Source organism: Urocitellus parryii, chromosome 2 (genome assembly GCF_045843805.1).
Source record: "Urocitellus parryii isolate mUroPar1 chromosome 2, mUroPar1.hap1, whole genome shotgun sequence".
Lineage (NCBI taxonomy): Eukaryota > Metazoa > Chordata > Mammalia > Rodentia > Sciuridae > Urocitellus > Urocitellus parryii.
The window spans coordinates 162,343,651-162,361,383 of NC_135532.1; the positions used below are offsets into that span (position 1 = coordinate 162,343,651).

The 17,733-nt window shown below is 34.7% G+C and overlaps 1 protein-coding gene across 1 annotated transcript in view; it reads left to right on the forward strand.

Annotated features, from left to right (window-relative positions):
* Positions 1-12,308: 12,308 nt before the first annotated feature.
* Positions 12,309-17,733, forward strand: part of Gramd1c (GRAM domain containing 1C) — a 33,259-nt gene continuing 27,834 nt past the window's right edge. Inside the window, exons 1-2 of the mRNA XM_026395992.2 lie at positions 12,309-12,438; positions 15,377-15,495. Of these exons, the coding sequence (XP_026251777.2) occupies positions 15,452-15,495 (44 nt within the window). The 5' untranslated portion in view covers positions 12,309-12,438; positions 15,377-15,451. The remainder of the gene's footprint in view (positions 12,439-15,376; positions 15,496-17,733) is intronic.

The following is a 17,733-nucleotide window of genomic DNA, read 5'->3' on the forward strand; positions in this document are numbered from 1 at the left end:
CCTCAGCAACTCAGCAAGACACTGTCTCAAAATAAAAATAAAAATTAGTGGGGATGGATCTCCGTGGTAAAACACCTGGGTTCAATCCCCAGTACCAGGAGAAGAAGAAAGAAATGCAAAATTTGAGATCCACGTCTAGAATGGCTGATTCAGAATGGGAAATAAGCCCAGCATTCGGAGAGGCGCTCTTCAGTGTGGGGAGCATCGCGCTCGTTTTGCCATTGCACATATGTATCGCTCACGTTGTGAAAAGGATTTTCGTTGTATTTTTCGGTTTCTTAAGTTTATGCATATCATTCTTTTGTAAACTTATTAAAATAAAAACCCAGCAGATGAGTGCACCGTTGGCTGAGTTCTCCGTGGGCCTGGGCTCATCACTAGTGAACTTTGCTCAGCCTCCTGGGAGCTGCAGGCACGTTGGGGTGGCGTGGGAGGCGGGCAGAGTGTTGAAGGATATGGGATGTTTTCAGAAGTTCTTTCTCTGTAGTTTGATTCAGACTTTTGTTATTTCACTATATTATGGAACCAAATATACCTTTTTTCCATCTCATTTTGATGTGGTGTAACGTTTTAAAAGCATTTTTATCTACTCATTTGGCTTAGAATTCTGTCAACACAGGGTCAGGGATTCGGTGGCCCAGGGTTCCAGTTCCCTGGAGTGTGACTGTTCTTGTAGCTGCCCCTGCGCGTGTTAAGAGTCCCCCTGAGGACCTGGCGGGAGGGACCAGAGACTGTAGGACCAGACCAGCCAGGGGGGGCAGGAAGGGAGAGCGCTCGGGGGCACATGAACACGTGTGTGAGGCTTTTTTAAAATATCAGTTTTAACATTTAAGAGGAAAATAAGAAAATTATTTTTTAAAAGGAAACAGAGATCTACCATGATTCCACTCGTGATATTTTGGTGTATTTTCTTATAAGACTCACGCAATGAAATAAATTTGTTCATACACTGTATATACAAGAATTGGTGAATTACATCAATAAATAAAATAAGCATACCTCAAAAAAAAAAAAAAACAAATTCCAAAAATCTTGAAGCAAAACAAGATCCATAATTACAAATTAAGATGTTAATTGTTATCTCTAGGGTAACCACCACCCCTAGAAAAAAAGAAATTAAAAATATAGTAAAAGATAATAAATAAATGATATTAAAATGAACTACTATAAAATATGTTTTTAACACATAAAATGGTAGTAAGGGAGCCGGGCATGGTGGCTCACGCCTGTAATCCCAGCAGCTTAGGAGGCTGAGACAGGAGGATCGCAAGTTCAAGTCCATCCTCAGCAACAGTGAGGTGCTTAGCAACTCAGTGAGACCCTGTCTTTAAATAAAATACAAAATAGGGCTGGGGATGTGACTCAGTGATTGAGTGTCCCCAAGTTCAATCTCTGAACAACAACAACAACAACAAAAAGCAGTAATGGAAGAATAAGTGGACATAAAAGTTATGACATAAAAACCAATTAGCAAAATGTAGCCATTACACAGATCAATAAACGTAAGTGGATTAAACACTTGAAAGTTAGAGATTGGCAGAATAAAAAAGCATATGATCCAACTATATGCTGGATGTAAGAGACAGATTAGATTTAAAGACAAAAATATATTGAAAGTAAAGGGAATTAAATGATATTTCATGCAAACCCTAACCAGAGGTGACTACAGTAATATCAGACAAAATAGAGGAATACCAAAATTTTTAGAGGCAAAAAACAATATTTTATAATGATAAAAGGATCAGTTCATTTGGAATTCATAACAATCATGAATGGGTGTACTTTTTAACACAGTCCTAAAATATATAAAGCAAAACCTAACAGAATTGAATGAAGAAATAAACAATTCAGCAGTAATAGTTGGAAAATTCAGTACTCCATTTTCAGTGACAGAACAACTAGACAGAAGGTCAACAAGGAAATAAAATGTTTGAACAACACCATAAACTAACTAGAACCAAAAGACATCTATGGAATACTCCACTCAACAACAGGAACACGTATCTTTCATAAGGGCACATGACATTCTCTAGAGAAGACCACATGCTAGGTAATAATGAACCTCAGTACATTTAAAAGGATTAAAATAATATAAAATGTGTTCTATAACCACAATGGAATGAAATTTGAAATCAATTTGGGCAAATTTGCCAGAAAGTGGAGATTAAATAGAAGAGTCCTAAATAACCACTGGATAAAAGAAGAAATAGGGAAAGTAGAAAATACATTGTTGAGTTAAATTAAAACAAAACACAAAGTAATTAAGACAGGCTCCTGGGTTGGGGGCACTTGCATCCCATCTGTAAGGGTCAAGTTCAATTACCAGGTTCCTTTTTGCAACAGGAAAATAAACACACAGGTGGGAACTTCAACTTCTCTCCTCCCCCATCCCTAGCTAATAACTGAAGTGAGCACATTCTAAAAGAACTTCAGGGCTCTTAGGATTGAATGGCTTTTGGAACTCAGCCTCTGAAGACAGGTTGTTCCAAGTAGCACCCCACTGGGGATGCTTTAGCTTTGTTGGAGTGAGGGTGATGTCTGAAAAAGAGACCTGAAAGTCAGAGGAAGGCGAAGGCAGGGAGGAAGGACTCATGAGTCCTTCTTGGTGTTTTAGCTTTCTGCCTACCTTGAGCCACATGCTCATGCTCCTGGCTTGAACAACACCTTAAGGTACAAAACATGCAGCTCTAATTCAAGTGGAAATTATGCTCTCATTTTAAAAATGAGAATGACAGTTGTTTTTGCTCTGCAGTAGACAACAGTGTTTAAGTATCTGTTATATATTAAATACTATATAAAATTGGCCTAACAGGAAATTTTAAGCATGGTAGAATTCACCCAGAAAAAGAACTAAAAAAAAAACAAACAAAACTACCTTCTTTTTATTTATTTTTTGTATTTTCCTAGTAATCTTTGAAGAACAATGCTATTTTTTAAAATATACAATATCTACAACAATAATAGCAACTCCCATTTATGCTATATTAGGTGCCAGTACTGTGTATACTGTTGATATTGTCCAGGGTTTCACAAGCCCCATTTGCCTTCTAGTTTTTTTTGGTTTGTTTGTTTTGGTACTGGGGAATAAACCTAGGGGCACTTACTACTGAGCTACATCCACCGCCCTTTTTATTTTTTATTTTGAGACAGGGTCTCACTAAGTTACCTAGAGCCTTGCTAAGTTGCTGAAGCTGCCTTTGAATGTGTGATCCTCCTGCCTTAGCCTCCCAGGTCTCTGGGACTAAAGGCCTGTGCCACTGTGCCTGGCCTACCTTCTAGTTTTTTGAAGTGAAATAGTCACATTGGTTAGATTTCGTGATCTTGTGTAACACTTCTGAAAACAAATAAACAAACAAACAAAAAAAAAACACAAGAAAAAAATCCATAGATTATGCAGGAGTATAGCTATAAAATTCTATAAAAACCTTATACATAATTTGAATAATACATTTTATTTGGGTTATAATATTTGGAATAGAGAATTTAAGTTCAGAATATTTTACTTATGTTTACCTGTAATTAGGAAATATGAGAGTAAAAATAAATATTTTTTACTTCTGTTTACTTTTTTGTATGTGTGAAAAGGCTGTAAAAACAAAGCTAAAATTCTAGAAGAAAGATTATTGAAAGGTTATTTGATTAAGTATTATGAAAACCAAACATGATTGTATGTGCTTGTTTCTTATTTATTAAGTCCCACAAAAGAGCTTCAGAAAAAGCTGGAGCCATACTATTGCCTTTAAAAAAGAATGCTTTTTTTAAAGAACCATCTTTTTCATTCATAACTTAGAATAACATAAGTTGGAGTTTAGTAGATATGTGTTAGAACTGCCAGCATACTCATTTATGATGTAATTTATAGCATTTCAGCTTAGTTGACAACATTTGAGCTTGGCTCTGATTGTCTATACAGCATATTGAGTTATCTGAGATTTGTGGGGCTAGAGGACAGACTTGTTTGTTTCAAATTGCCATTTTTAAAATTTATTCTTTTTAGTTATATATGACAGTAGAATATATTTTGACATAGGATACATACATAGAGTATAACATCATTCTTGTTGTACATGATGTGGAGTTGCATTGGTCAAGTATTCATACATGAAAATAAGAAGTTTATGTCTGATTCATTCCACTCTCTATCCCATTCCCATCCACACTCCCTTTCTCCCATTTCCCCATCCAATGTGGTCAACCTCTACTCTCCTCCAACCGCCTTTTGTGAGTCATCATCTGCATTGAGAACATTCGGCCTTTGGTTTTTTGGGTTTGGCTTATTTTACGTAGCCTAATAGCTTTCAGTTCCATCCATTTACTGCCAAATGCCATAATTTCATTCTTCTTTAAGGCTGAGTAACATTTCATTGTGTACATGTACCACATTTTCTTTATCTATTCCTCTATTGAAGGGCATCTAGGTTGGTTCCATAGCTTAACTATTGTGAATTGAACTGCTATGAATATTGATGTGGCCTCATCACTGTGATATGCTGATTTCTTAAAAAATATTTTTTTAGCTGTAGATGGACACAATATTTTTATTTTTATGTGGTGCTGAAGATTGAACCCAGTGCCTCATGCATGCGAAGCATGCACTCTACCACTGAGCTACAACCCCAGCCTTAATATGCTGATTTTAAGTCTTTTGGGTATATGCTCAGAAGTGGGTTAATTGGGTCAAATGGTGGTTCCATTCCAAGTTTCCTGAGTGATTTTCATACTAGTTTCCAGAGTGGTTGTACCAATTTGTAGTCCCACCAGCAATGTATGAGTGTACCTTTTCCCCCACATCCTTGCCAACACTTATTGTTGCTTGTATTCTTGATAATTGCATTCTGATTGAGGTGAGATGAAATCTCAGTGTAATTTTAATTTGCATTTCTGTGTTAGTGATGTTGAACATTTTTTCATATATTTATAGATTGCTTATTATCTTCTTCTGTGAAGAGCTTGTTTAGTTCCTTAGCTCATTTGTTGTTTTAGTTATTTATTTTTTGGAGGTAATTTTTTAAAATTTTTTCATATATCCTGGAGATTAATGCTGTATCTGAAGTATAGGTGGCAAAGATTTTCTCCCATTCTTTAGGCTCTCTCTTCATGTTCTTTATTGTTTCCTTTGCTGAGAAGAAGATTTTTAGTTTGAATCCATCCCATTTATTGATATTTGATTTTACTTCTTGTGCTTTAGGAGTCTTATTTTGGAATTCTGTTCCTAAGCCTACATGATGGAGATTTGGGCCTACTTTGTTTTTTCCTAGGCATAAGGTCTCTGGTCTAATGCCTAAGTCCTTGATCCATGTAGAGTTGAGTTTTGTGCAGAGTGAGAGATAGAGGTCTAATTTCATTCTGCTATATATGGATTTCCAGTTTTCCCAGTGCCATTTGTTAAATAGGCTATCTTTTCTCCAGTGCATGTTTTTGGAGCCTCTGTCTAGTATGAGATAACTGTATTTATGTGGGTTTGTTTCTATGTCTTCTATTCTGTATCACTGGCCTTCATGTCTATTTTGGTGCCAATACCATGCTGGTTTTGTTGCTATAGCTCTGTTGTATTATTTAAGTCTGGTATTGTGATGCCTCTGCTTCACTTTTTTTTTTTTTTTAAGGATTGCTTTGGCTATTCTGGGTCAAATATCTTTTTCCAAATGAATTTCATGACTGCTTTTTCTGTTTCTATGAAGAACATCATTGGAAACTTAATAGGAATTACATTGAATCTGAATAGTGCTTTTGGTAGGATAGCCATTTTGACAATATTAATTCTGCCTATCCAAGAAAAAAACAAAGAAAAAAGATCCATAGACTATACAGGAGCATAGCTATAAAATTCTATAAAAACCTCATACATTATGCTCATTATGCTCCATTGTTTGGGGCATAAATATTTACAGTTATTATGTCTTGTTGATGTATGATCCCTTAGCATTATGAGTGTTTTTATTTGCCAATTCTGATTAATGTTTTCTTGAAGTCCACTTTATCTGACACGAGACTAGAAACCCCTGCCTGTTTATGAGATCCATGTGAATAATATATTTTTTTCCCATCCTTTTACCTTCAGTCTGTCAAATGTCTCTTGGAGATAACATGTTGTTGGGTGTTGTTTTTTTAATCCAGTCTGCCAATCTGTCTTTTGATTGATGAGTTTAAGCCATTTACACTCAGTGTTCTTATTGAGATATGATTTTTATTCCCTGTCATTTTGATTTACTTCTTTTTTTAATTTGAATTAGTTTCTCCATTGATTCACTGTTATTTTAGTATAGTTACTCCCTTTGCTTGTTTTCACTTTTATTTTTTATTTCTTCTTCATGAAATATCTTATTGAGTATGTTTTGTAGTGCAGGCTTTCTAGTTATGAGTTCTTTTAACTTTTATCTGGAAGGTTTTTATTTCATCATCCATCCTGAAGCTTAATTTTTCTTGGTATAGTATTCTTCACTGGCATCCACCCCCCGCCCCCAGCTTGGTATACATTATTCCAGAACCACCTAGGTTTGAGGGTCTGGGTTGAGAGCTCATCTGAGATTCAGATTGGTTTCCTTCTAAATGTTACCTGTCATTTTTTTGGCAGCCTTTAAAATTCTCTTATTCTGTATATTAGGCATTTTCATAATAATATATCTCGGTGTGGGATTTTTGGAATTTTGTATATTTGGGGTCCTGTAAGCCTCCCATGTTTGATTTTCCATTTCATCCTTTATGTTTCGGAAATTTTCTGATATTATTTCATTGAGAAGATTGTGCATTTCCTTTTGTTTGTATCTTTGAGCCTTCATCTATCCCAGTAAATCTTAAATTTTGTCTTTTCAGATTATCCCATATTTCTTGGAAGTTCTTTTCATGGTCTCTTACCATCTTTTCTCCATGGTCAACTTTGTTTTCAAGATTATATATTTTGTCTTCATTGCCTAAAACTGTCTTCCAAGTGATCTAGTCTATTGGTGATGCTTTCAATTGAATTTTTAATTTAGTTTATTGATTCCTCCGGATTAGTGGAATGGGAGAGGTAATCCCATAGGCAGAATTCCTGTTTAGGCTTAGGTGGATTCCAGGCTCTTCCCTGAATGCCAATCGGTCTGGATATTTTAAATCAGTGCACCTCCAGGGCCCAGTGATTGCTGGTCTATGCAGAAAGACTGTACCCCAGGGATCTTGCCTGAGTTCCACATGTGTGTTAGAGGAGCTAATTCTTAGTCCTGTCTGTCACCTGTGGCCCCCATGTTTCCTGGTCTTGGGTTCAGTCTCCAAACTCAGTCTCTCCTGCTCTTGCTTCCACTCTTCCAAATTCCCAGCCAGACTCATTTCTCCCAGCTGGTTCTGCAAGCAGCCAGATTGGAATGAGGGCATACTTTTAATATAAACAATTGATGTTTTCTATCTGTTATTTAGCACTGTTCTTAAAATTCACTAGGAAAATACAAAATAGGTAGTTTTCCCTTTGTTTTTCTAGATCTTTTTTTTGGGGGGGGGGGTGAATTCTACAGTGCTTAAAATTTCTTTTTAGGACAGTTTTATTTAGTATTTAAAATATAAATAGATGCTTAAGCATTGTTTGTTGTCATATTAAAGAACAGAAACAGAATTCCTTATGAAAATGAGAGTATAGTGCCCTCTTGGAATAGAGAGGCATGTTCAACATTAAAAATAACAAATTATCCAAAGACTTGAACATGTCAATGTTTCAACCATGGTTCAAGATAAGTTTTAGGATCTTTCCCACCACATTCCTCAGCTCTTTTTTGCTTAATTTCAACTAGTCCCTGTTCCAGAACCAAATAGTCCTGTCTCCTGTTTTTAATGGTCTTCCCACAAGAAATGAGTTGTACATTTTTAGATGGTTAAAAAAATTAAAATAACATTTCATGATAGTGGCAATTATATAAAATTAAAATTTTGTTGTTTAAAAATAAAGTTTTATTGAAACACAGCCATGCTCATATTTTTATGTTTTCACTACAACAATAGAGTTCAATATTTGCAACAGGAACCATATGGCCCACAAAGCCTAAAATAGTTACTATATGGTTCTTTATAGAAACAGTTGGTCAAACCCTGAACAATACTTCAGCCAAAGTTATGTTTTTTAAAAAAATGCTAAGACCTATTTCAACTTCCTATTTAATACCTATTGCACCTGGAATTAAAATCTAAAAACTTTACATAGAGGCTACATAGTCTAACATAGTCCATAACTGCAACCACATCTCATTATCATCTTCTTTTTTTTCATGTCCTTCTTTTTTTTTGCATTAGATCTTCAAATATGTTCTTTCTTTCTAGAACTTGTAACCCATTTTTTCTCACCTCTTGCCCTATTTGAAACTCCTTAATAAATCTGATGTCATTCTATTATTCATCTTTCTTTATATTTTGTACTTCTCTTTTATAACATTACAGTTATGATTCTTTATTCTATTTTTATTAGTTCATTTTAATTATACAGAATAATGCATTTCATTGTGATGTATTCATACCTGCAAATAACATACTTTGATTATATCCAATCCCCATTTCTTTCCCTTCCCATCCCCCAAACTCTTCCTCCTCTCTAAAGTTCTCCCTATTACTATCATGGCATCCTCCTCACCTACCAGATTCCACAAAGAGAGAAAATATGCAAACTTGTATGACTTATTTCACTTAATGTTACTATCTTCAGTTCCATTCATTTTCCTTGATCTTTTTTCTGTTTTTCTTCTCCTTGTTTGACTATAAACACCTGAGAACAAGGACAATGTCTGTCTTGTTTACTGCTGTATGTCCAGTGACAGAGCTCATATTTGGCATATGTTTCAGTCTACTCAGTACAGTCAGAAATTGTCTGGGTCTAAGCCTCTGTCAAAGTAAATATTAACTGTGTCCCTTGACTCTCAAAAGTATTCCCAGTTTAGATAATAAGTTATATATTACATGTAGCATATGTCCAATAAATACTTTTTGAATGACACAATTTATGGAATTTTAATGATTTGAGGTCAAAATAATCAGTACTGATTTGTTAAATGAAAAACCAAAGAATGGAGAGAAAACTCAGAAATTTGGTTTCAGAATAATTCAGAGTTTACCCAAAATCCAATGTGCATTTAACTTAATTTCTTTAGCCTCCTATATACATAGGGTGAAAAAATTATCTTGAAACAATGTACAGTACAGTATAAAATAAAATCTATTCTGTATACTCTTGAATTTAAAACAATAGGGTATAGATATAAAAGGTTATTATTAGTAGTAAGGGTTAAAGTTTAAAACTTTTGCTTTTCTTTGGTTAAAGCTCTTAATCCTTTCATATTTCAATTATATTATTGTTTTATTGGATTCAGGATTAATGATAATAGAATGCATACAGACTCCAAATTTACTTTTGTGGCACAGTTTTTCTCTTAGAGCATAGCCGTCTCTTGCCAGTACATGGGAGGTTACAAGGAAGCTAGGTTTCCCAGAAATTTAAGAATACCTTCTGAGAGTATTTAAATCTAGAGCCTAATAGAGCAGAAATCTACACTCATTTAAAATTTTAAGGCTTAAAAAGAAAGCATGATTTTCAGCTTATTCTTAAAGGGCAGGGGGACATAGCATGTATTGTTAGATTACAGGTGAGGTGATGGGGAGCTTTTTAAAATACATACAGATCCACCCATTCCAAATTCTGAAACATGTCATTCCAGCTTCACTTTTGGGGTGCTGGGTGAGGGAAGGTTTGAAACAATTCACTAAATATACTAGTGAATATATAAAGAAAGAATATGTGAGTGTGAAGGAGTCTTGGTCAGAATTCGGCCAAAATCTTAGGACAGAAAAGTAGGGTAACAGAGGCAGACTCTGGTCAGCAGAGAAAGAGTGCAGAGATAGGACATTAGGCTCCACAGGTCACAGTGAGTTGTTCCCTAAAGCTCAGATTCCATGCTAACCATGCAATTTTATGATTACTAATCTGACTTCCAAGGTATTCAGGTGCCCTGCATGGTAGAATGAGATTTCTTATCTCTAGCAAGCCATATAACCCTTTTATGCCTTAGTATATTTCCAACTTAATCACTATAATGTGGTTTGTAAGTGTGACCTATTTAGCTCAGCTTCTCTGAGCCCCAGTCTAGGGCATGGGCAGTAATAAGGCTGTTCTCCAAATATTAGTTAGTTTACAGAGCTTTATGTCACCTTCTGAGACCTTTTAGAAAAGTGTCATGTAGCGTTCTCCTCTAGACAGCTCAACTTGATCAAATCCCCTTGTTCTACCTTAATCTGCTGTCTAGTGATCATTCTTTTTGGAATTACTTAGAATTTTAGAAGTTTTCTAGTAGTGCTACAAATCTAATAAATGCAACTTTCAAACCTACCTTGAAAAAGATAAATGTGAAGTTGCTAACTATTTTAGTTACATTTGCTACATAATAGCCTGGCAGGACAGAAGTATTTGTATTTCTATATTGTTCCCACTTTTTTATGTTTTGTTTGGCAGCACTCCACCTACTCTCCTTGGTCAGTGAACCATAACGAACTTTAGCTGGGTCATTTGAGCCAGAAACCCAAGAATATCCTTGTTTCTTACCTCTTCTTTGTCAACATGTCTAGTTAATCACCAAGGTTCTCATCATTTCTAGCTTGCAGCATCACTATAGTCTCCTAATTATCTCTTTTACAACATTCTAATCTGCCTTTGAGGTTGTTGCCAAGTAATGGTAGTTTTTAAAGTTTTCTTTTGAAAGCACAATTACTTTTTCACAGAAACTACTAGGTGATTTTTCACAATGTAAAGTTCATAGTTTAAAGCATGCCATATAAGGTTTTTCAAGAACTGGCCCTTCCTCCTTTCTGAAGGAGTCTCTCTTTTCCTTCCCCCAGCACTCATATGCTAGTCATGTTGCTTGGCCTGCCAGCCTGCTTCATTCCTCTGGAGGCTTGCATTTGCCACATGTGCTGCCTTTCAGTAGCATTGACAACTTTGTATACTCCCTCCATTTTGAAACACCTTCTATCCTTCATTTGCATGATATCATTCTTTCTGGACTTTCCTCTTCCCTCTCTGATATTTCCCTCAGTCTTTTTTTGTTGGCCACTCATTCTCTACTTATCCTTTGTATGTTGTTCTTTCTTGGGGCTCAATTTTAGGTTCTGTTTTCCTTCTTAAATCTCCTAAATTAAAACTCTGCTTTATATACCAGTGGTTTGCTTTGCTATGAGGATTTTTATAGTTAGCAAAAGAAGTAGATAAATATTACAATACATTTTATTCTTATAGGTGGAGAGTAAATATATTCATCTATAGTTTCAGCTAATGAGAACTTGCTTCGTGGGCTAAAATTAAGAGCTCTTAATTTTATATGTGGAAGCTAGCCTCCATAGTGTGCTTTCTTCATTTGAGTGGTCTTCTCCATGTCATTTTGCTCTCTCATTCTGCCCTTGTAAAAATGATTAGATTTTAGCAGCCCCAGAAAGGTCAAGTGTTGTAGTTCATCAAGTAGCATTTGACCTTCTGTCAGTAAATTGGTAGAAATTAGGATGTTTAACTTTAAAAAATGAAATTTAGAAGAAAACTCTTCATCTTTGGAATAAATTGGAATTGGCAGATAAGACTGTAGTGTTTATTATAGTCCAGGAAATTATTCTGAATGGATTAAAGTCAGAAATATTTTCAAAGGAAAGAACTAAATCAAGATGTTATCATAACTTTTCAATGATGAAAGATGTGGAATTGCTCCACCTGAATAGCTGACTCTTCCTGCTATTTCCTGAAATTCCATTTATAATACTCAAGAGATACAATCGATATTAGTCATAGAGGAGTCAGATGGGAATGCTATGTCAGTATTGAAGAAGTGGTATATGAAGAAGTAATTATCATATTTCTGGAATTGAGTTAAAGTACTATCATGGAGAAGAAAATTTAATCTTTTAACAGTTAAATTTTCAAATGAAATTTGAAAATATTGCAGTAGGTTTTTTTTTTTTTAGAGTAATTGAGCATGAGCAAGATATTTTCATTTGCATCTTGTCTCTACACTATGTATAGAACGGAAGAAATTAGGAACTGTCCCTTTAATAAAACCCTGTTTACTTCTCCTCTTCTAGTAGGAGTGGCTTAGGAACCTGTAGAGTGAGGTATAACTTCAGTTGTGCATTCTGACCTGTAGCCTTGGAAAGAATGCTGGAACTGCAAACCAGGAAGCAACAAATAATGTGCTTTAAACTACACTAAAACTTTTCTTTTACACGGAAAAACATCTCATAACAAAATTAGGAAACTGAAGCAGTGATTTTGTGTAGTTGTCATTAAATATTTGGCACTCTGCTTCAGATAGAGTTTGCAGCATACTGGGAATACTAAGCTTTCTGGGCCAGAAATTGATCTGCTGGTTTTTGAGCCTTATCTGATTACTGCTTGGTTCATCTTTAAACTACTCTGTAGGTTGAACTGGAAAGATTCTACTTTGTTTGCAGGTAGGTGGTCTAAATTTTGTTTAAAATTTAGGTTGTTTTTAAGATTACTCAAGCAGATTGATTTTACTGCTGATTATTGAAAGAATTATTAATTCAGGCTGAACATGTTTTAATGTTTGAATGTTCAGAATTGCTGAACATACTGTGCTTTTATGACAACTGGACAGCTTTGTAGAAAGAAAAGTGATGTTTAACAAATTACCAAATCTACAGCATGGTGAATTCAATGAGTTTTGTTTCCCATTAACATATATATATATATATATATATATATATATATATATATATATATATGCGTGTGCACATGCGTGTGTTCAATTAATAGGTCAAAAAGCATATTGAAATTATCCTGTGATTAACTTCCTAGTATTATTTGTTAAAAATTTTAAAACATGTATTTATGTAGTCAAATAAAATTACATTTTTGTTGTTAGTATTTTACTTATAAGTTTCATTTCTTTCACTGTTAGGAAGCTGTCTTGATTATTTGTTGATTTGTTTATTTTAGTCTTTCTTTGGAAATATCTATTTGTTTTTGAAAACTTTGAGAGGTTAATCTTACACAAGTATATTGAAATATTGTTTACTTCTCTTTATAAAGCCAACTATCCTTACATGACACTAAAATATTTTGAAGATAGTCTTTGAAAGAATGAGTTAATTAGTAGTAAAGTTGTCATCATGAAAAGCAAATGAGTCTTTGGGAGTGGAAGTTAGAAATGTATGCTGGGTTTCTTTAGGATCAAAGACAGTTTTTCCTCATCTTTCTCTACCACCAGTGATCCTTTTTATTTTATTTTGTTAATTTTTCTTCTCTGGATCCTATGTCTTAAAAGACTCTGTCCACCAAAAAGTGGTTATATTGAATAGTAAATATTAGAAGATTGTTATTTGTTACACATACATTATTTCCAATGAGGTATCCACTCTAGGTTAACACAATAGCTCAAAGCAAAGAGTGTTGCCCATTTACTTAGCCTGAGTAGCTTTATTATAGGTAAATACTCGGATATTTTCAACATGTTGAAGTACTGATAATAACACCTGAATTTTAATCAAGTGTTCTTGTGGTATCCTAGTGATCTGACATGGCAGACAGGGAATTAGCAGTCAAGGGTGCAGAAATCTGAGTAATATTAGGCAAATTATATTGTTATATTGTGTATTATGTGCGTGTATGAATATGTAACAGCAAATCCCGTATGTACAACTATAATACACCAATTATAAAAATTTTGGGAAAAAAGTGCAGAAATTTTGTTCTTAATCTCTTTGAGGTTCTACAAAATGTAATGAAGGTCATCTAGTATAAATATCAAACAAAGATACCACAACTACTAGAGAGAGAAGAGAAAAAAAGGAAATATATTTGTTATAGGAAATATTGCAGAAGAATTCCAGGCATCTATATACATTTTAGCCCTCTTAAATCTATATTTATCTTTCTGTTACCCAACTTTAAATTTTTACTCCAATTGGGCTGACAAACTATTACTGACCATGAAACAAATATTACTTATGTTCATGCATTTAGTCTGTACTTTTATGCTGGTTTCTCTCTCTACTTTTCTCATTTCTCCCCTGCTCTCATTCATGTTTTTTTTTTCAGTTCAGCTGAAAACCAGTGTGAAAACATAACATATCTCCCTAATCCATAATAGTAATTTTTCTTTTAGACTTTTATGTCATCTTGATTCTACCAGCACTTTAGTACATAATCATATATTGTCATATTTAACTTAAGGTGTCCTATGGCTCTTCAGTTATAATAGAAATTATTTGAGGGTCAAGAACTTAACTTCTACATCATTTTTATACCCGTTAGCATCTAGTAGAGTGGTATACATTTGGTAGGTACTCAATAAATACCTGTTGAATGAATGAAAGAGATGAAGATTGTCAATATCTTCAAGTGTTAAGCTGCCTCCCTCTATCTTGCTTAATCATGTAATTAACTATATTGCTTCCTGTTTTATCATCATATCATTCTTTTGCATAAATGTTCTGTATTTGGTGATTTGGGTTTTTTTGGGGGGTACCAAGGATTTAACTTAGGGGCACTTAGCTACTGAACCACATCCCAGCCCTATTTTGTATTATATTTAGAGACAGAGTCTCACTGAGTTGCTTAGTGCCTTGCTTTTTGCTGAGGCTAGCTTTGAACTAGAAATCCTCCTGCCTCATCCTTCTGAGCTGCTAGGATTACAGGTGTGCTCCACTGTGCCTGGAGTATTTGATGATTTTTAGCAGAGGTAAAAGACAGAGAACAAACTAGACTTTATTAAAAGTAAAGGAAATTCTGAAGTCCAGCCTCTTGCATTTTGAATTTTAGGAAAATATAATTTAAAGTGTATTGGTATATTAGGTTCTAAATGCAGCTAAAATATTCAGATACATTGTGGATTAAAAGGATGTATTCCTAGTTGGCATTTAGGATGCTGAATGGTGATAACAGTGGTCATGGTAGGTTGTTGGATTTCAGATTCAGAAACTACAAATTATTTTATAAAGACAAAATTTTAAACATTTTTACTTCCCACCTACAGTAGTTATTTTATTACATACTTAAAAAATCATCATTTTCCAGGTGTGATGATGTGTGCTTATAGTACCAGCTTTTTTTGGGGTTGAAACAGGAGAATCACTTGAACCCAAGAGTTTGAGATCAGCCTAGACAATGTAGTGAGACCCTGTCTTGAAAAAATATAAACAAAATATAAAATTACAATTTTGTACAAAACTCATATCAACTCTGTCAGATGCGCTTTAAGTCATTTTTATAGAGAAAATGAAGGTTTATAAAAATCAGAAAGCTACCAAGGCCACGCTTTTGGTAGCTGTTCCACAGGTCATTTTAACTTTAATATTCATGTTTTAAATCACTGTGTTATATTATCTTTTATATTATCTAATACTCATTATGTTTCCATCATTTTAGAGTCTGACCAGACAAGAATTCTGGCAACTTCTCCAGCAGAACTATGGCACTGAGCTAGGTTTAAATGCTGAAGAGATGGAAAACTTGTCACTGTCGATTGAAGATAATGAGCAGCCAAGGTACAGCAAAATGTTTTGAAATGTCAAGGTTTATTAGCCTTTAAGGTGGACTTATTTTAGATTCTACTAATTCTGAATCTCTATTAATTCACCCTTGGGTACAGTTTGCCTTGTTCTTTGAGGTAGAAGGGGGTAAAAGATAGGCATGGAGAATAGTTTGCCAAATACGAGACATATGAAGAAATGTAAACTATAAGCTGTCACCTAGAATTTGCTTAAAGCTTGGTTAATTTTTATTATTGGAGCTTTATAGCTATACATAGTAGTTGGGTTCATTCCGACAAACTTATATATGCATGGAAATTGATTTTAGTTTATGATCCCCTTTTCCCGTTTTTATAGCTTATTTTTTTTTAAATATGAAATTCTCATTTTATACACACACACACATACACACACATATATACTTATCTATCTATCTATCTCTCTCTATATATATACATATCTATATATCTATCTATATATTAGTTGTAGATGGACAATTCAGTGCCTTTGTTTTATTTATTTATTTTTATGTGGTGCTGAGAAATGAACCCAGCGCCTCACACATGCTAGGCAAGTGCTCTTCCACTGAGCTACAACACCAGCCCCTCACAGCTTAGTTTTAATTCATCTTTTTACTAAGTGTCTGGAGAATTACCTGGTGAAATCTCTGAGTTTATAGATGAAAATAAAGTAAATTAAATGGCACATGTCTTGAGGAACACAATGATACTATGACTTACTCAAGGATATCCTAGCATTTGTGTGTGGCATGTGGCTGGCACTCAGTAAATATTGAGTACATTAATAAAAGAAGTTTATAATACTTTGGGGATGCAAATAATAACAAGATAAGAGCGATGAAGGTGGAACAAATAATGTGATAAAGAAATTATGGGTAGAGAAATATATTTTTGACAGATTCGGATTCATTTAGAAGAGTGAACATTTTTGTTGTTATTGTGTTTTGTCTTTTGCAGTACTGGGGATTAAACCTAGAGGCACTGAGCTACATTTTGAGACAGGGTCTTACCAACTTCCCCAGATTCGCCTTTAAACTTGTGATCCTCCTGCCTTAGCCTCCAGAGGAGCTGGGATTGTAGATATGCACCACCATGCCTGGCAATGAGTGGACATTTTTTATTAACCATTCGAATAAAAGTGCATTTTATCTAATGGCAAGATTGGGCCATAGCAATAAAAAAAAGTTAAAAATTTCCATTATACTACTTTCCTTGTAAAGTTTACAAGTTTCTCTCAGATACTGAAGCTGGGTAGAAAAGCAACTGATCTAATGCAAAGAGACTCGGAATGTGGTAAACACGATCTGGATTCTAATCTGGGCCATCAAGTAGCTCAGCAACCTCATGCAAATCTTTTAACCTTTCTGATCCTCAGTTTACTCATCTATGAAATGAGGCCACTAAACTAGATGACCTTCAAAATCCCTGCCATCTTGAAAAGTTTCTAGTCTTTGCAAAAGGCAGGGGGCTCCAGACTTTTAGGATCAGCTTTTCAATGTGACCAGTCCTGGTTTTGTGTTGTAGATCTCTTGCCAAATGTATGCACTGCTACTTTCTTCTAGTATCTTTTTTCCTAATAAAATATGTGGCAGGACTCTGATTTCCTGTTCATTCCTTTTCTCATTCTTCTAGTCTCTGAAAGAAGCATTGTCTGTTTCAAACCTTTATTTCCTCAGGGCTTCCATATTCTCTCTTCATTCTCAGTCTCTCCTTATTTCTCCTCCTTTCTACTCTCTTTATTTCTCTGTATCTCATCTCCATCCTTAAAATCCTTAAGTATAGACACTCAACTGGTAGGCTAGTCTCGACAACCCATTTTTCTTGTTTGGCTCATCAGAGGCCTGCCATTCTGCCTGGCCAAGAATGATTCGTAACAGACCTTAAGTATTATTTGGGCAGAGTAAAACAGGGTTGAAATACCCTTTGGCTTTTATTTTCCTTCCTCAGGATAATATTGTGTGAGAATCAGACTGCTACTTTATTTTAGCATAAGAGCTTTAAATGCACATAGTTATGATTATATGGGAATTGTAGTTGCCTGATAAGGCTGGGCACTGGAAATTAGATCAGTTATGCTCCTTTTGTATTTAATTTCTTTCCTTTCTTTATGCTTCCTGAGATGGGAAAAGCAGATACTAACACATTCATGGTAGTCTTGGCCCTGTGATCATTTGAAAGCTATTTCTTACCCCTTGTTCATAGTATTGAGAAGAATCATGAGCGGGAAAGATTC